This window comes from Sebastes fasciatus, chromosome 9 (assembly GCF_043250625.1).
Source record: "Sebastes fasciatus isolate fSebFas1 chromosome 9, fSebFas1.pri, whole genome shotgun sequence".
Classification (NCBI taxonomy): domain Eukaryota; kingdom Metazoa; phylum Chordata; class Actinopteri; order Perciformes; family Sebastidae; genus Sebastes; species Sebastes fasciatus.
This window is the reverse complement of record NC_133803.1, coordinates 9,177,118-9,198,758: the sequence shown is the minus strand read 5'-3', so window position 1 is coordinate 9,198,758 and position 21,641 is coordinate 9,177,118. Positions and strand designations below refer to the sequence as shown.

General features: G+C 41.8%; 1 protein-coding gene across 2 annotated transcripts in view; it reads right to left on the bottom strand.

Moving 5' to 3' along the window:
• Positions 1–2,408: 2,408 nt before the first annotated feature.
• Positions 2,409–21,641, bottom strand: part of marchf8 (membrane-associated ring finger (C3HC4) 8) — an 84,669-nt gene continuing 65,436 nt past the window's right edge. The window contains exons 4-9 of one of the 2 annotated variants that reach the window (XM_074645860.1): positions 16,696–16,775; positions 15,339–16,262; positions 9,123–9,303; positions 7,937–8,072; positions 5,491–5,505; positions 2,433–3,801 (exon numbers count right to left, since the gene is read on the bottom strand). In XM_074645860.1, coding sequence (XP_074501961.1) covers positions 3,497–3,801; positions 5,491–5,505; positions 7,937–8,072; positions 9,123–9,303; positions 15,339–16,262; positions 16,696–16,775 — 1,641 coding nt within the window. In that variant the 3' untranslated portion in view covers positions 2,433–3,496. Of the gene's footprint in view, positions 3,802–5,490; positions 5,506–7,936; positions 8,073–9,122; positions 9,304–15,338; positions 16,263–16,695; positions 16,776–21,641 lie in introns of both variants that reach the window. The other variant, XM_074645859.1, reaches the window with a different exon arrangement.

The following is a 21,641-nucleotide window of genomic DNA, read 5'->3' as shown; positions in this document are numbered from 1 at the left end:
TAGCTGCAGTGAGTCATTTCTTTTTCCACGAGTGTAAAACTGCTTCACATCTGATAATACTGAAACAACCTTTGCACATATTTTGCATATATATTACCATTTAAATTTAAATTCAGAAGTCATGGTTTACATTGAAAAAGACACAAAAGCATTAAAAGTAACATAATTTTTATTTGGTTGTTCTTTTTAATTCTACATACTTTGTTCAATAATGGGAAATTAAACACATCAATATTTAAAAACATAAGTACTTTTACAAATTCTTTACAGTTACTATTCCAAAGTAAACTCACAGACAAACTCGTGGAATGATATCATAAGACAGGGGAACAGTCATATATGTTCAAGTCCAGTCAGTAGTAAACAAATGTAGCTTTATGCAAGTTACACTATTCCCAGACATGATCAAATGTAAGCGACGGGGTGAAGACGGACAGAAAAACTTAAGCCTAAAATACTGGGACAGTGATGCTGAGGAAGTATCTTTCCTTCTCAGTCGATGTGCTGCTCAATAGGATTATCAAATTAAGAAATTTGTTCATGATGAGAGAGACGCTAAGAAAGAAAAAGCTGCTCTCAGAGAGGAACATGTCTGCTTGTAAAAGCATCCTAAAGTGGCTTCAAATCTGTGTCAGACTTCATGAAAGGAGCCAGCTCCTATGGTAGAAAGTAAAAAAAAAAATCTTCCATCTCAAGGAAACTACACGTCTAAATATTCCATGTTGTTTATGTGAAAAACATGAAATTTGATAATGCGGTTAAATGTCTATATTCTACATATTTAAAACAAAATGAATCAAGCAACTTAAAAAGCGAGACTGAAGAGCATTTTACAACTCTAATATCTGAAATGCAAAACAAAGAGTGAAAGTGATGTTCTGGTATTTATGTCTGGGATAAAAAGTGTAAGTTGCATAAAATTACTTATGAAATTTTTTTTTTTTTTTTTTTAAATGAACAAATTGTACTCTGTTTTCTTTTCAAAATAAATACAACACAAAATGAAGAAATAATCATTTTGTACCCAGAGGACACCCCGGACATTAAACACCATTACATAACTATAGAATAGAATATCAACAAAAGGGTAATTGCACTTTTTATCTGTCTAATTGCACTGAGCCTCGCGGGGAATCAAAGTTTCAGAGAAGCTTCTCGTTACTAGTTCTTAATCCAACTTGACACACAACAACTCCCTCGGCTCATATTATGTATTAAAATTATGTTAGACTCCAGATCTCAAGTCACCGTGGGGCGTATACACAAGTACAGTATGGATTGTTGCGAAAAACAAAAGCACGGATTTCATTTATTGCTGCTGCTGAGCAGTAATTGTCACATATGTTGTTGGACCATCGTTGTTCACAGACAGTATACTGGTATCAAAGACAGTTGTTTTTAAAAATGTGTGTGTTGCTGGAATGGCTGTGAGGCTCAACATGAGCCCGGCATCGCTGTGCTCCCACATACACAAAAACACTTACAATGACTGTAAGCCCAAAACACATCGCCCTGAGAAATCAACTGCTGCCTGAAACTCAGACTGCACCTTCAGCTTCTCACCAGCAGGTGGAGCACCAGTCAGCTCATCAATGAGAGATGGTGCATACTGTATATATCTATATCTACATAATCTGTGGTTGTATTACATTGCTTTTATTGCAAAATAATCATATTGTATTGATGAATGCAACGACCCAAAATGTTATAATAATCACCTTGAATGCTGAAATAATGCAGTTACAGCATTCAAGCTGTGCTTCACTGTGCTTCGTTTTAGAAATGAAAAAAAAGATATTGGAGCAATTTGTCTCATTTCAGCGACATAAGGCCAGATGTGAGAAAACGTGAGCACTCAATCAAATGGGAAGCAACATGCTGGCTGTCTTGTGATTAAATACTAAAATGTACACTCCGCCATGTGATCAGAGTCTGGCGAGAAGAAACAAGACACTTTCGCTGAAACTGAGACTTGTGCTCATCTGAAACGCTCGGCAAAGATCACGTCCAAAACATCAGATCTTTCACCGTGTACTCTGAAGTGTGTGAACTTAACTGAAGGGATGGTTTGTAAATGTGCAGGTGCTGCAGAGGAACTATTTTGAGGAGTCAAATTCAAACACACAATTTAATCGAAACTTTCTACTATTTGGAATCAATCAATGCAGCGCCTGCACGATGGGAGGACAGACTGAAAATAGGCAGCTGTGGGTTTCTCAGGGCGTATCCCGTGACCAAGCAAACAAATCAACATATTAAAAACTGCACATGGAATATCACACTGTAAATACTGTGTCATTCGCATGATAGAAAAACATGAGCGGCGCTGTTTATGCCCAAAGGCTCTCGTAATGTTCTCAAGACATGGAAATTATCTCGCAATTTCCTGTGACCGGTAAAAAATCTTGTTTTTCTTCTTTTTTTTTCACATATTTTATTCATTTTTTAATCATTTTTTAAAAAGTTTACATTCTCAAAGCCTTCAGAAAGTTCATGTTGGGGTAGAGAAGTCATGTGGCTGGATTTTCCATGATCTGCATTAGAGCTTTGAGCCTGACGTCATATTCAAAACTCGTTTTTTGTCTATTTTGACTAAAACACTCAATATTTCTTTCAGCATGATTCCATTTTTTAACCCCCGATTCCTTTTTTGTCATCCATGGGAGGGTTAATATATATGTGTGTATGAGGAAATGTCAAATAAAACAGGAGTTCGAAGTTCGAATGTGCTCTCCCCCATGTACAACATATACAGTAAGACGTAATTCATATTAAAGAAAATAAGAGGAGCAAGAGGAAGGGAGGGGATTGGTTGTGGGAACTAAAAAACAAAAGTGCTTCGATGCATGTCCAAATCAAGGCCTGGTCGGATCCAGACCAGCTCGGAGCTGACAGACCGCAGCAGCAGAGATGGCAGTAGCCGGAATGTTCCAGAGATCCGACGCGCGGCGCTACATACTGATCCACGGCAGGGTAGCCAGAGACTCACAGGAGGTAAAAACGAACAAATCTAACAAACCCACAAGCAAAGAAACCACGCAATCAGAGACGTGTCGACCTCCGGAGCCGTTTGTGAGTCTATTTGTCTCAGTCCTGCTCTCCCAGAGGTGTACATACAAGTGTGTGTGCGTGCGTGTGTGTGTGTATAGTGGTATGCTCCAGGCCTCTTCAGACATTTACAGAAGTCGTAAAACCAGTCCGGTCCTGGGAAAGGAGAGAGGTGGGAGTGTGGATTGAGGGTGCAGGTGGAGGGAAGGGGTAAGGTCCGATGGGAGGAATGTGGATAGAAGAAGATAGTCGTGGTCCGTCTGTCTCCATGTGGATGGAGTTTTAGGAATATAAGACGACCAGAGGAGGAGAGTGAGTCAGTCTGGGATCAGAGGAAGGGGAGTGTGTGGTCGTTCCTCAGCGAGCATTTCCATGGCGGCTGCTCTTCACTGTGGGCCCGTTTGTATGTGTAGTATGAGTAGGACAACCAACGGCATGGACCGAGTGGTCAGACATGGAGCACCTCCATACTGTAGTCCTCTGTCTCTGTGTACTGGGAGGAGTTTGTGTCCGACTGGGCGGGCGCCAGAACCTCCTTGTTCTCCATACTGGGCTCGATGAGAGGCGGCTTCTCCAGCACCAGCTTTTTACATGTCTCTGGCCGGTTCTGGACGTATATGACCCGGTTGTAAGCCTTGAGTCTCCTCCATAGATGGATGTAGACTTTGCACTGGACGTACATGAACACCAGACCACCCGTGAAGCCGATGGCCACCACCACCAGCTTGGTCCAGAAAGGCCATTCCAGGATTCCTGAGGAGCAGAGAGCAGATAAAAAGAAACGTGCACCAGTCAAACACAGACCAGACTGAAAAGAATACACTGCTTAGTATCACTTCTACTCGCATCAACGTGATAACGTTTCCTGACTTCCTGATTAGATTTAGTTTCTCGATTGATTTTCCAGAAAATGCACAACATTACGTGTATCGATCATGTGACATTAAACTACATATACCTTGATAGAGGATTTTATCCATATCGTCCTTTCCTTTTCGAGACTTTTCAGATCAGTCTGCACTAAAATAACTCCATTAAAATAATTAACATCAATATATGTTAATTCATGCAGGTTTAAAGTCTGCAAGTAAGTTGATTTTCATACTGTATAGCAACAATAAAAACAAATGGGGGCGTCCTGGTGGCCCCTCTTTTTCTGTTATCTCTCCAATGTTGCGGTCTAATTAAAGGGGCAGTGTGTATGATTTGGCAGCATCTTGTGGTGTGGTTGCAGGTTGCAACCATCTGAGTACCCCCCCGCTCACTCCTCCCTCTCCATACCGTAATAACACTACTTTAGGAGCAACGGAAGTCAGACGGTTTTGCACTCTGCTGCTCACGTTACTGCAGTTTCACAAGCGTGTCAGAGAACTACGGTGGCCTTCAGGTAACGTAAAACATGGCGGACTCCGTGAAGAGGACCCGCTCCCTATGTAGATATGAAGGGCTCATTCTAAGCTAACGAAAACACAGCGATTCTTATTTTCAGGTGATTATACACTAAAGAAAACATACTTATTAATATTATATTCCACTTCTGCCGATAGATCCCCCCCAAATGTTACACACTGGCCCTTTAAGGCATAAAACGCCCCCCAAAATAATCATATATAACATAAAGAAACAAATGATTGTTTGAAAAGCGGGAACAACACCACTAAAGAACTACAACACTACAGCAGCCTTTACAGAAAACATTTATATGGTCCCTGATGCAGTTGCAGCATTTCTGCAAATTGCAAAACCCCTGAAACATAAGGCTCCAAGTAGAAAGTAAAAAAAAAGCTATTTGGGGAAGTATAAATATTTGGAACAAGCTGCAGCACTAAGAGGCAGAAAAAGGATCTTCAAAAACAAAAAGGAGAGAACAAAAAAAAAAGTCTACCTTCTTTGAAAATAGACAGCTCACCTGCAACCCTTCAATCTTTTCATGTTGGCAATTATACTTCAGGTAGTTTGAGATATTAAGGCAAGGAAGGTCCACAACTGAATTACTAAATCCTACCCTTGACGATAGAATAAGTATATGGGATGAAACACAAAAGATGCCTCATATATTTGGAAGAATTAAACAAGTTAAACATAGTATAATCAGTATGGTATTAACTAAGCTTATACAACACTATGAGGAGAGATTAACATGTTTGTTGTGTGAGAACATGTCAGTGAGGTTCGTTTTAATCAAGTCACAAAGTATAACACAGGAAATAAATCACAGCATGTTCCTTGACTCAGTGTCTGACTGCGTTCATTAGGTAGGAACATTCAGGGAGGTGGTGTGAATATAATATCGGCCTTTAAGGGTGAAGAAGCATTATTTTTATCCTGAAATCAAGGCAGACAAGGGAAGGTGCAGTTGGGAAAGAACTGGACACAGCTGACAGAAAGGCTGACGGGGAAAACACAATTTGAAAGTCAAAAGGCCAAAGTTGAAATGTTTACCTGGGATTCTTCCGGCTGCATGAGTAAAGAAAGTGTAAGTATCATGTGTTACCAAAGACATACAAACAGATTGATAGAAATGCGCAGAAATTGAAAGTTAAATAACTCATCATGCAATCATAAACATTAAATCCTCTTCGCAAATCAAAGTAGACAATGGATACATTTCAAGGCGTGTTAGATAGAACTCTGCTGTAATCTTTGCAAGCAAAATTGAGAGAAAAAAAACATAACCGTGGCTCTGTGTGACTTGGCAGAGGACAAACAGGACTAGTGAGGAGCTATTTGGCATCACCATGGTGATTGAACCCGACAGCCCTCAGGGACGCTAACAAGTCTGAATCATCAGGTCGGGCTAAACAGGCACAGCCTGCTCTTCCATCTGTACGCTGTCTCAGAAGCACCAAATATGCCAGAGAGGACTGAGTGGCAGCAGACGCACTGCCAGCGGATGATACAACAGCTCATCACTAAAGCAGCCGTCTCCATTTTTAGCCCCCGATAGCGAGAGCACGGCGCTGTGAGGACGGAGCCGCCAATCTGTCCGTAACTCAGTGCCGCTGACCACTTTGGTACAGATGGACGTAAGGAGCAGCTAGGGCTGGGAGAAAATCAAAATCACAATATTTTTTACCAAATACCCTCAATATCGATATTGCGACGATATTGTATGGTTGACCATTGGTGCTTTCACAAAATGTTTACATAATGAGATTCTTGATAAATAATCACCAGTAATGTGGATATAAATGGATAAAGGAAAATAAAAGATCAGCTAGAGCAGAACAAATACATCACTTCACTTTAACGAAGCATTTAAAACAAGGAAAAGACAACACTTATTACAATATCCAAAATCTAAGATGATATCTAGTCTCATATCACGATATCGATATTGTTTTACGACATATTGCCCAGCGCTAGGAGCAGCCCAGGCTCAACGGGCTGCTAAAGTCAAGTTTTCCTGTTATTCTAACGTTTTAAAAGACTAAAACTCCCTGCTGATCACTTTTTATTTACAGTCTATGGTCAGTAGCAGGTTCCAGTTTGGCACATACACACACATTGGTGACAAAATATGAAACAGCAGGAAAAGCAAACACAGGCTGTGGGTTTAGCAAGAAGCACCCAAACATTCCTTAAAAATGATATTAATATTTGCGTTCTCCCCTAGTGTTAGATGAGTAGGTTGATACCTTTCTTATGTTTTTTAAGATGAACATAAATCTACAGTCAGTAGCCGGTTAGCTTAGTTTAGCATAAAGACTGGAAACAAGGGGAACCAGCTAGCTCTGTCCAAAGGTAGAACATTTGACTTAGCAGCACCTATAAAGCTCACATATTTACATGCTATATCTTGTTTGTTTAATCTGGCACACAAACGAGATATAGCGTGTTAATTAGAGAGCTTCAGACGTGCTGGTAGGTAGATTTTGTTACCGTTGGACAGAGGACAGTCTTTATATGCTAACTTAAGAACCGGCTGGTTGCTGTAGCTTCATATTTAGTATAAATACAAGAGAGTGGTGTCTTCTCATCTCACTCTCGGCAATAAAGCAAATAAGAGTTTTACAAAATGTCAAACTATTCCTTTAGATTACAGAAATAAAATATTAAGATTACTGTGTGTTTAGATTTTTACTTTTCAGCTATTGTGTCTTTGTCACAAGCATGCATACACCAATGGTATTAGCTGCTGTCACATTATGATGCCAGACCTCTCTAGGTTACACCAAGTCATTTTCTGAGGCACACATACATACCGCAGTTATAAAAACAACCACACACACGCTTTAATCCCTGTGAGGGCCTTTTGTTGACTACAAGACTTAATCATTGAAGTGACCTTCAACTTGTCATTTTAATTCACAGCACGCACTCAGAAACCTGATCCAACTCCCTTGAAGACGTAAGGATGAACCAAAATCACCTCACTTTGCAATAATGACCTCACTCTGAAAGTCTTAATCTCAAATTGGATCTCAACACGATAGATGTAAAGATCTACTTTTTAAATTTCTTTACTTTTATCTCTGAACTTTCTCTTTTGTAGGTCTGAAATCAAAGTGAACTGAATTGAAATGAAAGTCCAAAAAGAAAAAGGTACAGACAGACAGAGAAGCATCTCTTAAAGAATCTCAGCACACTCTCAGCTACACATTTGTTCGTGACTTTGATGCCCACTGTGCTTCTGCGAGTGAATTACGCCCACATATATTCCAGTCTTAGAGAACATTTCACACTATTTGTACTCAATATTCACACCGCTGAAATAACACTACACTTATGCAGATTTGTCATTAAATACTGTACATGAATGACTTGGAGACGGTGGAAGATTGTGGATGAATGGATGACATCTAACAACACAACATCCAACACGGTCAACAACATTACGTCAATGCTTTTTTTTTGTGTGTGTGTTTGTGTCCGAGTCTGTGCTGACCTTGTCTGATTTCCTCCGCTGTTCTGTCGATGAGGACGTAGAGCGACCACACCACGCAGGTGATGGCGATGACATGGAAGGAGACCGAACACATGATCTTCCTCCTCTCGCTCGCCGTCATCTGTAGCTTCTCCCACTGCGGCGGAGAGAGCAAAAGAGAGGACAAAGGAAGGACGTTTGAGGAGGTCAATGATATATGCACACAAAAGATAGAAGCTTTCAAACACACACACACACACACACACACACACACACACACACACACACACATAGAGCAATTAAACTGTTGGCTCTCTGTTCTGGAGCAGCTCAGAGTGTGAGCGAAATATTTTATGGAGGGCGTTCAGCTTCTGTGATCAAGATCCAATGCAACATAACATTTCTTGGCATGGCCGAGTAAAAGAAAGAAGAAAAGGGGCTTAGAGCAGAGTCCAGCTACCTCGTCTGTCACTGGCTTCACAATACATCATCAGGAAATGAGCCGAGCCATACAAAGAAAACAAAAAATACAATGCCGACACCATCAGATCAGTGTTGTAAATAAGCTGTATCGGCTCTCCCAACATCCAAAATGCATTCCTCGTGTATTCAGTGAGGAAAGGGCACTCTTGCAGGGTCACTTACGAGAAGCGGGTGTTGCAGTGCGAGATGAAACCAAGCATCCTTTGATACATACCGAGACCTGAATCCTCATACCAAGCGTCCTTTGATAAACACTTCATACCAAGACCGGCATCCTCATCTCATCTTTACGCGCTCACATGCGAACAACTTTCAACGTTCACCGGTTGGAATCAGAAGCTACGGTATTAACAGCGGAGCATTTGTTTGAGGCCCTTTGTGCAGCTAATGAAGGGTGGAGGAATTTTAATTAGTGTCCTACTATCTCCAGGCCACAGCGATTGATAAGAGCCTTTAATGGGAGTGCACTGCCTCTGAACCATTTGAAATGAATCACAACAAGTTCCGCTTATGAAAACGGCTTCAAAGCTCAGTGTCATGCTCGTGTTATCTGCGTGACAGATTGGAGGCAGCTTTTGGCATTTTCTGCTTCCTAACGAAGTGAGCTAAGTTGGGACGCTCGGAGCTGCAACGACAGCCTGAATTCATCAACCGAGGCTGAACTAATGAACTTGTGCATTAATTGACTGCAGACAAACATGCACACGTACAAACTGCGTCTCACCTTGCGCAGCGGTTTGAGCTTGGTCTCCATGATGAACTCGTATTTACAGAGCTCACAGCAGCGAGTGTCGGAGCTCTTGATCCACTGCTGTAGACAGGACTGGTGGACGAAGCGCAGGCTCCCCGTGCAGTGGCATGGCGTGATCAGAGGACTCTCGTCATCCCCTTCACAGTGACAAATCCTACGGGAGCCAAAGAATACAGTCAACACTAAGCTAGGAGCGAAGACAGCTGTAATAGGAGCAAGACAGGAGAGAGGAAAGATCAAAAAGAGAAAAGTTGGCAGGCAAAGCTGACAGATATTTCCCCAAACTCCAGCAAACTTGAGTTTTGGAAGATATGTCAGGATTCTTTAGTAGTACATATATTAAGACAAGATGTTCATTTATTCCACACTTTCCACAGATATGGAAAAGCAAGACAGGTGGGAACATTGTTCCACAAATGTTAAGACCCTGAACGCAGAAGACAATACATGTCCCACACGAATAAACTCAATCAAGACAAACTCATTTGATTCAAAAGCAATTCATTTGCAAATCAAAATTACATTTTCAGAAAATGACCTCCTGTGTTCTTGCAACGTCGCAGCGCAAAATTGAACACAGGAAATCTAATCTCAGACACTCTGCAGTTGTAGCAGCAACAATCAAAAGTCTCAGTGTTAGAAGAACTGATAGAAGTTGCCTGTAATGATGACTATGCTAGGCTGACACATACAAGGAGTGCAGACAATATAATCAACAATATGGCCTCCAATACATCAGTGGTTCCCAACCTTTTGTGTTAGACAAATACCTCCACATCCCTGTCAGATGAACCCAAGTAACCCTCCATCAACACCATCCCTCATGTTTCAAATGTGTTCTTAAGGACCGATTATAAACTGGATGTTTTTATTATTATTATTATTATTTATCAATGTTTAGGTTGCTTTGATTCAGTTTGCATTTGTACTACAACTACAACTACCAATACCATGTCAGCTACTGATCCATAACTTTGAGCTAACTATTTCAACGGTTTATCTATTACTGTTTATCTATTAACAATGTATCCATTGATTTTAGATAACTGCTCTGATATCTAAGTTTTTGGGCTGTTAGTCGATTAAAATATTTAATCGCGATTATTTGCATGATTGTCCATAGTTAATCGTGATTAATCGCAATCAATCACACATTTTTTATCTGTTCAAAATGTACCTTTAAGGGAGATTTGTGAAGTATTTAATACTCTTCAAATTAATTAACAACACAAAACAATGACAAATATTGTCCAGAAACCCTCACAGGTACTGCATAAAAATATGCTCAAATCATAACATGGCAAACTGCAGCCCAACAGGCAACAACAGCTGTCAGTGTGTCAGTGTGCTGACTTGACTATGACTTTCCCCAAACTGCATGCGATTATCATAAAGTGGACATGTCTGTGAAGGGGAGACTTGTCTGTCCCCACAGAACCCATTTTCATTCACATATCTTGAGGTCAGAGGTCAAGAAACCCCTTCGAAAATGGCCATGACAGTTTTTCCTCACCAAAGCCTCTTTTGCGACAAGCTTGTATCACATGGTTGGTATCAATAGATTCTTTAGGTTTTCTAGTTTCATATGATGCCAGCATCTTCACTCTAGCTTTAAAACTGAGCCCACTACAACCTAAAAATCATAAGTTGCGTTAAAACAAATTTGCGTTAACACATTATTATTGCGTTGACTTTGACAGCCCTAATATTTTTTAATCAAATTATAATTTATGTTTTTGTCAAATTAGTTGAGCTACTCCACAATCTTCTCATGTACCACCTGACAACTGCAGAAATACCCTCTGGGGTACAAATACCTCTGGCTGGGAATCACTGCAATACAGCAACACAAATGTTGACCTCATAACAACCTTCTGCTTCTCAAATCTGGTATTTGTTGAAATGCTACTGCATGAAATTGCATTCAATTTAACAGGTGTAACGGGCTTTTCTCAGTGAGAGGAACCAATCCGATTTTAATGTCTGACCGAAGCGGCCCCCCTCTCCTCCTCTAGTTCACATATCGGACACCGTCTGACAGGAGCTATTAGTCACCCACGCTAAGGAGGAGTGCATTTGTAAGTACACAGTTTCACCAGTAAGCCAGGCACAGTCTGCCAAAGCAGTGAGTTTCAGCGGTAGGGGACAAAATGAAGGGTTGGAGAAGGTTATTAAAGCAACCTATTACCACTAAGTCAAGTCAATGTCACAAACACGCACACCACTTGCAGGAAGCAGAAGCTAAAGTTATTACGATCTCAGAGTTTAATGTCAGGAGGACATTGACCTTGTTGCGGCTGTTCAGCAGGGCAGAGTCCTCAGTGAATGAGCAATAAGCCCAAAAATCAGCTGCTGCTTCTTCCACCACAACACAACAATAACAAGCTACACAAGGGAAGGTGCAAGTAGTTATTTAAACATAAACTTCAAATCTACTTTTTCTACCAGCAGATGCATAAACCAGGAAAGGCCTTGACTGTGTTTTCCCGAGTGAGAGGCAGAGAGCAGTGGCACTTCTCTCTGGGAAAGAATTAAATGGAAGCATTGAAAGAAGGTGGAGAAGGAGAAGAGAGCAGGTTGTTCAAATGGGTTCGTCTTTATCCCGGTTCAGGGGAGGATAAGCACACATGAAGACACACATGCACACCCACACATGTTAGAAAGTGAGAGAGCAAGGTAACGTCTATTTCCAGACTACACTGATCTGGCCAAAGCGTTACAAGATTAAAAGACAAAGTGAACAAAAGTTTCTCAAAGAGGACGTGGAGGGAGTGGAATGAGGACCGAGGGATTTTTTAGATGGAGGACGCACAATTAACATCTTTTTGAAAAGTGTTTTTTTCTATTGGTTATGGCTGAGCTGCTTTGTTTGTGTTTGCATGGATCACAAGATGATGAACTGCAGATTCTCTTCCCACACATACTGTTGTGTGCTTCTCTTTCAAGAAAACAAAACAAAAACCAGCCTGAGGGACCTGGACCATCTTGGTGCTCAAATCAAGAGTTGGCGTCTGCTGAAACGCACAGATTTGAGAAATTATTCTTATGTTGATGTGGATTTTTTTTTTTTTAAACGTAGGAGGAAATAACAACAGAAAAATCCCTTCCACCTCCACATGGAGCCACTGTGGAAATAAAGTGATCAGTAAACAACATGAGTGGAAGAGGACTGTGGGGATCTTGAGCTGAGAAATTTAGGTTTCATGCTAGTTGCCTGCTAGATTGTCTCCTAACTGCTGCAAAAGGCACAGAAACCTCACAAATAGAGCAAACAAAATTCAGCCTCATCATTCAAAGAGACGAGCACTTCATCCGTACGTTTAACAGAATAATCCCAAACAGCTAAATTTACTGTGTCGGAGCAGCACATTCAAAGCACTTAGGCATGAGAGGGAAGTTCAAATTTAGTTTGCATCGCTTCAGCAGCCAAAACACACCCTGTTTAACAGTAATTTTAGGGTGGCAGAGGTGCAGTTTCAGTATGTCAACATTAAAATGTGAGAAGCAAAACAGAGTCGGGAAATCACAAGCACCATGAGCTGAGAGGGAAACAAGCTCAGCAACATTACAACCCTGGCGAGGCATTCACTTTCTTCCTGTTCACTCTTGTCTGTTTCGTCGTACGATCTCTGCACTCTTCACTCCCTCAACTTGTCGCTTTGAGATCCTCTCCTTCCAGCTATTCCCTGCTCTGCCCTGGTCCTGAAATGTTCATTTATTTTCAAATGAATTTTTCAACACCATCTGTTTTATATCTGTTTATCTGATCTGGGTTTTTTTTGTTTTTGTTTTGCGTTTCTGCTAAACAGATTTTCATAAGGGAGGTATGGGGCAGAGTGTGACATCGGAGGCGTTTTGCTCTCTCCTGTTCTCAGCCTGTTTTCAGTCTGAACAGTTTAAGCTCGACACTCTGCCAGAGACACGCTGATCAGAGAAAAACACAATTCAATTAGAGGGAGCACCACTGGACGCCATCTCCCTTTTGACTCCTTTCCCCTCTCTGCACGCCATAAGAGGTTATTTGTCTCTCTTTCTGTGGTTGTGCTTGCCATAAAAGAATATTACATTTGTTGAGAAGCTTATCTTTAGGAGGAAGGTGAAGGAATTACATAGACTCTAGTGGTTTATATTGTTAGACGTAAAAGCTTAAAGGTACTCTGTGGTGTTTTTGAATAGTAGCAGCTCTATGGAGCCATGTTTTTGTCCCCATGTTTGTATCTGGTGCTCAACTAGTACATGCACGAGGACTACAGATTACGATAATGCAAATGAGTAGAGCAGGCAAGCCTTAAAACACAAAGGAGAAGAAGAAGAAGAAGAAGAAGAAGAAGAGAAGAAGCGAAGCAAGATGCAAGAACTGGAGAAGGTGAAAAGGCAGTCAAAGCTAAGAAATGTAAGCCTGACTGCAGTAATTACCATTTACTTCAAAGGCTGGCCATGTTTATCAAATGAAAGAGGGGTGAAATGGTACCCGGTTTTACGCCTTTCTGCTGATCAACAGATGAGGCAGTAATGTGTCAATCAATGTAGCGATGCACCATCAAAAGGCACGTAAGAAGACAGCTACTAGCCAATGTACATAAGCAATGTAGGTTTTTAAATTATTCATAGAAATCAGCTTTGGAAATATTTAAATGGGAAAGAAATGCATTCAGAACATTTGTTAGGATATATCTAATGTGTTTTGATGAGAAACACTAAATGTAAATGTGTGTTTGTACCTTTAAGATTCTCTAAATGTGACATTTCTGATAAGGAAAGAGACCAAGTCACCATAAAAGACTGCGATCATTACTTTCTGAAATGTTGTCAATAAAGGAGCTGGGCTAATAATTAACATGCCATTCGTCTGTTCAAAACAACCACTCTCCCACACACACACACACACACACACACACACACACACACACACACATTTTACAGGTGAGGTCAGGCTCTGTGCGTTCCGAGCTCACGCTTCAAGCCACCTGACAGAAAGTCGCCACGATGTGTTTGTTTGTGTCCGAGTGTGTGTGCGGTCAGAGACTACGCAGGCTATTTGAAGCCAATAATCTGTCTCCTGATCTCTGATCCTGGTCACCTTGCCAATTCTAAGCTCCTGTTTCTCTCTCAGCCCACAGCTGAGCTGACGTACCGCATAAGACGTATAATCTGAAACGGACTACATGGACAGACCACAGCTGATGGACCAAAAAAAACAAACAAGACAGACATATATAATTGACCTTCCTTTGTGTTGTAGATTTAACACTCATGAATCCAGTGACCTGAGTATTGACAGACGGATACTGTAACCCGGAGGGCCTCAACGTGATTTATGTAGGGCTAAAAAAAAAAATCTTTGCAGCTTAGTAAGATCTACCGCTACCAAGCCTCATCTGTAGAGGCCACGCAGCCATGACCTGGTCTGTAATCAAATATTACTCACAATCCGTCCTTCCTAACATAGCCTGGCTCTGCCTATGAGATTTCACACAGACTGCCACGTGAAAAAGACTGATGACGGCCCGGTAGACCCAATCAGACAGACTCCAGTTCAACGTCTATTATTGTGCCCCGTCTGCTTCTGTTACACTATATCTCAGACGGACACACACACACTTCTTTCCTAAATACTATTACATTTTCTATCCTAACCTCTGCACCTCTAACTTTTCCTTAACGTTGCCGTTGCCCCCTATTCCTGCCTCTACTGCAAAGATTAAAGCTTACGGGCAAAATCAATCACACATTTTTGCAGCCTAAGACACTTTAATGCCTCATCGATTGAGTAACAATGAAAAATTATTTAAAAACACAGCTTGACAGCACAGTGAATAACATGGCACACCACTGAGATAACTGTGAAGTGAAATGAAATGGTATGAAATGAAATGAAGTCATATATCTGTTCCAGACACACATGAGGGGTTGAATCAGGACAGCTTACGGTGTTGCAGTGAGTGTAGACTAAAGCATCTATGTGTCAGGTTGTTCTGATTAACAGCTCCACTCCGAGCCGGGGTTTTGAAGACAAATACTACTGTGGTGTAAGATATTTGCTAGGTAGCTACACTACAGGATGAAAAGCTCTCCACTACTCCACAGGGCTCTGGGGTTCACTGCCACGCAACGGCACAGGGATGGTCTGGGCTCTACCAAGTCACAGGAGGAGTGGGTGTGGATTATACCATCCAGACAGTCACCCACCTGCACCAGTCTCCAGATAGTGAATAGGGTGACAGTGGCCCAGAGAAAGGGGATGGGCAGCAATCCAAGTCGCTGTCCTCATCCATAAAGCACAGGGGGGCTTGAGGAGCATCTGTCCCAGCCACGGTGACTGTTTCTGGGGTGGCCAGCTGGCCCATTCTCCTTGGAGCTGGACTGGGCTGGTCCTCCTCAAACACGTCGTCATCAAGCTCCTCGACGGGGAACCCTGACTCACTGTCTTCCAGCAGGGCGCTAGAGGACTTGGGGACGTGGAGGTGAGAGGCGTAGCTGCCCAGCTCGGAGCACTGCAGGCTGGCCGAGGTTGAGGATCGAGAGAAGGGGAGGAGGAGACGGAGGAAGTTGGCACTCGGAGAGTGATGAGGGTGGAGGAGGGTGTTGGAAAGAGGAGGAGGAGGGGCAATGATGGCAGGGTCAGATGGGAGACAATTGGCGGGAGGGATGCCCAACATGTATTTGTAGTTGTTGGTGAAGGAGGGGATGAGGTGGGGTTGGGTGCGTGCTGAGAAGGCCGGATTTGGGTTCTGGTGTGTGGGTGCTGCAGCCAGCTTGCCGTTGAGTGTGTGCGCCCTTCGCTCCAAGCCGGGTGGCTGAGTGGGCTCCGGCTTCAGCTCCAGCTCTCCCTCGGAGCAGGTGCGGTCTATAAAGTGCAGACCGCGACAAAGACTGTCCACGCGTTGGCCCACGTCGTTCAGAGATGCAGAAAACCTCAGCGAGCCGCCGGGGCGAATGTTGACAGAGGGGCGGAGCAGGGAGAGCCAGTCTCGTTGTTTGGCGTGTTTGGAGGCTGGTAGGGCGTCTGTGCAGAGGGTGGTCACTGAAATACCACCTGAACCATGACAGGTTTTACCGTTTGAATTCAACAGAACCACTGTAGTCTGCTTCTGGCAGTCCTGATCCTGACTGCTGGTGTGAAAGTGTTTGTGCATGTGTGTTTATGAAAGAGGAAGGTGATTGACGACAGTGGCAAAGGACAGCAAGATAAGGAATGAGGAAAGACAAAAAAGAGAAATGGAAAAGACGTCATGCATTTGAAAACAAAGGAACTTGAAAAAAGGAGATAAAAGGTTTTGGGGGCTTTGCTTCTGCATGAAAATACCAAACACTGGATGACCCATGTTAGTATAAACTCTATTTTACAGCAGGTTACACGAAACCAAGGCTACTTCACACACTGAATGTGTATTGCTCAAGGGTAAAGGGTAAACTTTACCCACTGATTAGGTTCTTCAGCTGTAACTGACTGATGAATAGATTCAATTTATTGTCCTAGGTGTTCATATCATTGTGGTCTTAAATGACATCACAGGCAGTAAGAGTGAAATGAGGTGGGTTGTACCTGCAGATGTCCTGGCTGGAGGGGGAAACTGACGTCCTGGAGAAACTGCATGGAGCGTTGACTGAAGTCGGGCTCCCAGCCTGAGGAACGAAACAAAGATGTAACTAAAGAAATAACTACCATATTACTCAGGATCAAATCATATTTCCTGTGTTGAGACCTGCGGTGAGAATCATCAGCGCCTGAATCTGATCTTTACAGAAAGAATAAAATCATGTCACACATTGATGCACTGGATGATAAAAAAGGAAAAAAAAACACAATACTGGCAGTTAATCTGTCTGATTAAAGTAGTGCCAGGCAAAATGTGCCTGAAACGGCAGGCTGCCACGGAGCGAAGCGCTCAGGAGACAGACTGTGAGACAGAGGGAGAGTTATGAAGAATGAGGCGCTGAGAGAGGCACAGCTGGAGGACGTGAGGCTGTAGAGTTGTTCAGCCTCCACAGAGACTTTTGAAACAGACACACCTACAGGTACGAGGATGTTATAATAAAATACCTTCAGAATTATCTATTGCAGCTTTCACAAATAGTTATGTTACACAAACAGCATGGTGAGGATTACTTAAAGTGGCAGTAGGCAGGATATTTTTGGCGTCATCCATAATAATCTTTCAGCATATTGTAATTCAAGTGTTCTGAGAGATAACTAGACTTCTGCTCCTCCTCATGGCTCTGTTTTCAGGCTTTAGAAAATCGAACCCGTGACAGGAGACTTTGGCCGATCACAGGTCATTTCAGAGAGAGAGCGTTCCTATTGGCCGTGTTCTGGCTGGTTGGCGGTGCTTGGTATTTCTTCAACTTATCTCAACATGGCTGCCAGGTCACAAACATTTTATAACTAAACATTACACTACAATATGTTTCTGAAAACATTTGAGGTGAGAAATAGACATTACAGTAACATAATATTGATTCATATTTGATCAGCGCTGCCTAGTTTGACCGTTTGATCGGACTTCGCGAGTGATTGACAGACGGCTTTCATAGACGGCAGCTGGAGGGCAGACTCCAGGTCAGCTCTGATTGGTTGTTTTCCTCCGGTCTGTGAAATCTTGCAGATGCCGTTAGGAGCACAGGAGGACACAGAGGCACATGATTTTTTTTTCAGATTACCTATCTCATGCACTTCTGTCAGGATATAGTGACTGTTTTATAAAAATAACTATGTTAAAATCATATTTGCTCCATTTCTACCCACCGTAGCTTTAAAATGGTTTAAAAGGAAACTTCTGGTTTATAACAATATGGGCTTTATTTACAACGTTTTGCAAATAAATCCGCTTTTGGAAGTCGTGATACCTCTTTCCTTTTCTGTAGTCACAACAGCTGAAGGCCAAGCTTTTCTAGGAAAGCGTGTCACTTGTGGGATCTTCTGGATTCCCAAATTAGACATTTGGCCAAGAAAACTACTTGTGACTTCCCGCAGTCTCTGCTCAAGGCACTCCTGGAAGTTTTTTTAAACTTTGGACAAAGCGAGGCTAAGTGTTCCCCCCTGCTCCCAGTCTGTCTGCTAAGCTGGTTATACTTTTATATTTAGACAGAGAATGGTATCAATCTTCTCATCTAACTCTCAACAAGAAAGCGAATATGCCTATTCAACAAAATAATAAATATCCTATTAACAATATATCCAACATGTGACAGCATACTTAGTGGGTAGGGAGGGACGGTAAACAACGAGATCGGTGTTTGGGTTGCTAATGTAAAGACATGAGGGGCTGGTAATTTCAATACGAAACTAATTACCTATTGATTTCATTTCTAACTAAGGGGAAATTTATGGCTCATGGCCTGACACCAATCAATAGAAAATTCAATATCCAGCTTTGCCCTTTGCTCGGTTTCTCTGAACAGCACAGCTGCTCTTTAACTGTCTTTTTTCACAAACATGCTGTCTCTCTCTTTTCTATTGTCCTTCTTTAAAAGCTCATCCAAGGTGGCTTTTGTCTCTTTGATATTTAATTTCATTTTCTTATTTCAAAAGGCTGCAAAGCTACTGTTTGGAGCTCTGAGAGACAAAAAGATCAGATCATAGCACTAAAACATTATTCTAGCAACCAGCACTACAAAGTATTTAACTACATGCTGCTGCTTCCGCTCCTCACTTCAACAACTATAAAGAAGAAACTGATGACACATGCTGAGCTAAAGCATCATGTGACTGATAAAAAAAGAGGTAGATCATGTTTACACTGATGACACTGGATGGTATTTTTATTCCTTATTTTATTCTCGCTGTGTAAACATAATGTTCCAGTGCTGTCTTGCCTCTGTTAATCATTTGTGTTGTCATCTGGTGTATCTGGTGGAGTTGGCCGATAGATAACCATCTGCAGCAGACTCAAACAGCAGAGTGAAGATAACATAGTCGGGATAGTAATGATTAACTTCCTAATGGCGCGTATGCCTCTTCATCTGCTCTCTCATAACTGCCCTCTCTTATGACGAGGACCTTTGATGAGAAAATGAGTGCTGGCTTTTAATGGGGAACCAAAACTGCTGAAAAAAATTGTGTCAAGTGGCCTCATTTTACTTTAGAAACTGTGAAAATACGTGTAATTTATCCACTCAGTTCTTGTTTCATTCAGTTCTTTGGCTCTGATAAGCTAATTAGATATAATCCAGCCTCACATGATACTCTCACCGTAATGAAGCCTGTTTATTGTGCCTGGAAACAGTCTCTCAAGTCATTATCATAACTACTTATTTAACCTCTCTCCTTGAGCACTCCCACTCTCCGTACCCACTTCATTCACACATAAATCATCCTCTTTTCAACTTGTTATACCTTTTCTTCCTTTTCTTATTTCGCTAACATCTCTTTAATCACATCTGCTATTACCTCAGCCTTCATTCTTCTTTTACCATCTCCATCTGTACTTGAAGAGAAGTATAACTCATTTTCTAACCACAGGGGCCTTCAAAGAATAACCTTTCAAATCTAACAGGAACACTGAATCGTTGCCTCCCACAGAGAAGCTTTTAACAAGCTGGACACATCGCTGAACAGACTGTATGAGTGGACCAGATGTTGACAAGATGCCAATAGAAAAGCAACGTAGAAGATAAGCATCAAAATTCATTCTTGACCTTGAAAACAGTACAAAACAATCCCAAGGTGTCAAAATGTCCTCATCAACATCACTTTCACATCAGCGTTTTCTCAAGCTTTTGACCACATCACATGGTCTGAGTTGTCTTAGTTGGGATGGAGATGATATTGACATGAATGAGGTGAACCATGTGATACGGTTGACAGTACCAGCAAAAGCTAGTAAGAGGACCTTGAGTTAGGACTGTTTTGTTTCCAAAGTCAAAAATGAACTTTAAAAGAATAGTTTGACATTTTTGGGGACTAGGTTTATTCACTTTCTTACAGAGGAAGATCAATGTTTGTTGTCCTATGTTCCTCTGGGAACTTTAATATTAAAGATGCTCTTAACGATATCCAGAGCATTAATATTGCAGCAAACAACTATTTGCTATGTAAAGATACAGAGGAGTAATGTCTACCTGAGCAGAGAGTGAAGTCACTCTCCCTCTGTGTGTGTTGTAATCAGAGCTTCTCTGGGCTTTATTGACTTATGGTGCCTTCAAATGAAACTCGTGAGTTTGTGTTTACAACATGAGAAGTCGTGTACACAATATGCTTGGTGATCAAGTGGTGATGTCATGAGAACACTGCTGCTATGCAACGGCAATATTAACGTTACTGTCGGCGCCTAGAAGCAACAGAGGCTAACAATTTAGCAACTAGCAAGTGGGTAACATAATGCAGGAAATGCAAAGGCTTAATGACAGAGGAAAAAGATGAAGGAGTTGGGATTATCAACATTTTCCTTAGACATATTATAAAATTAGGAAGAAAAACAACATACGACTAAAATTACAATATATTCCGTTATTATGTGCCAAAAAATTAACTTCCATAGGCTGCGCCATTTTTTACAACGACAGCAAACACGTCACAACTTGTGAACTCGGAGCCTTTGAGTTCCTGAACTTACGAGGTTGTAAATACCACGAGAGGGGGGCGTTCATATGGACTCTTGTTGTGAACCTGGTAAACACAACCCCATTTGAAGGCTCCACTGGTCGGGCTGGCCGTGCATACTTTTAGTAAATGTGAGTGCATGTGAGTGTGCCCCACTGGCTAGCTCACGGCCGCCGCTCTACACTGCTCTCATATGGCGGTTACAGCTGATAACGCCATCCCGTCCGACGACGCCGTCGCAGAATCGTAGCATTCATCCTCCGGTTCCCCCTCATGTTAACACTGTTGACTCTGTCAGAACTTGTTTGCACTGTTTAGCGTTCTTAGCACCAGCCATGTTGAGAGCCGCAGAGAGGCAACAGAAATGTTCGCAACCCTGTATTTAGCACCTTTAAAGTGCTTGTTATATTTCTCTAATAATTGTAGAGCGGACAAGATCAGTTGATTAATCAACAGAAAATTAATAGGAACTATTTTGCTAATTAGTTTCAGTCATTTTTAAAGCAATCTTTCAAGCAAAAATGCTAAACATTTTCTTGTTCCAGCTTCTCCAATGTGAAAATATGCTGCTTTTCTCTGTTATATAATAGTAAACTCAATATCTTTGGATTTTGGAAGCTGGACATTTTTCTGAAAAAAAAAAGAATTGATTGAGGAACAATCATCAGATTAATCTATCATGAAAACAACAATATAGTTGCAGCCCTAAATAGCTGACTACCAGATGTTTGGTTGACTATCAACAGCAGCCCTCTGAGTGGTGGGTGGCTGCTTTGTGTCTTTATAAGGACTGTAATAGTTTAATTCCTTCCCAAACAGTGTAGGAGGCATCACACAGCTCCCTGGCACTGTGCTAAAGAGAGAAACGGCGACAGCTAAGCCTCCTGACCTCGCCGAGTGGAAAATCAACTCCTGCCAAATCACCGGGCAATCCTCAGCCAGCTAAAGCT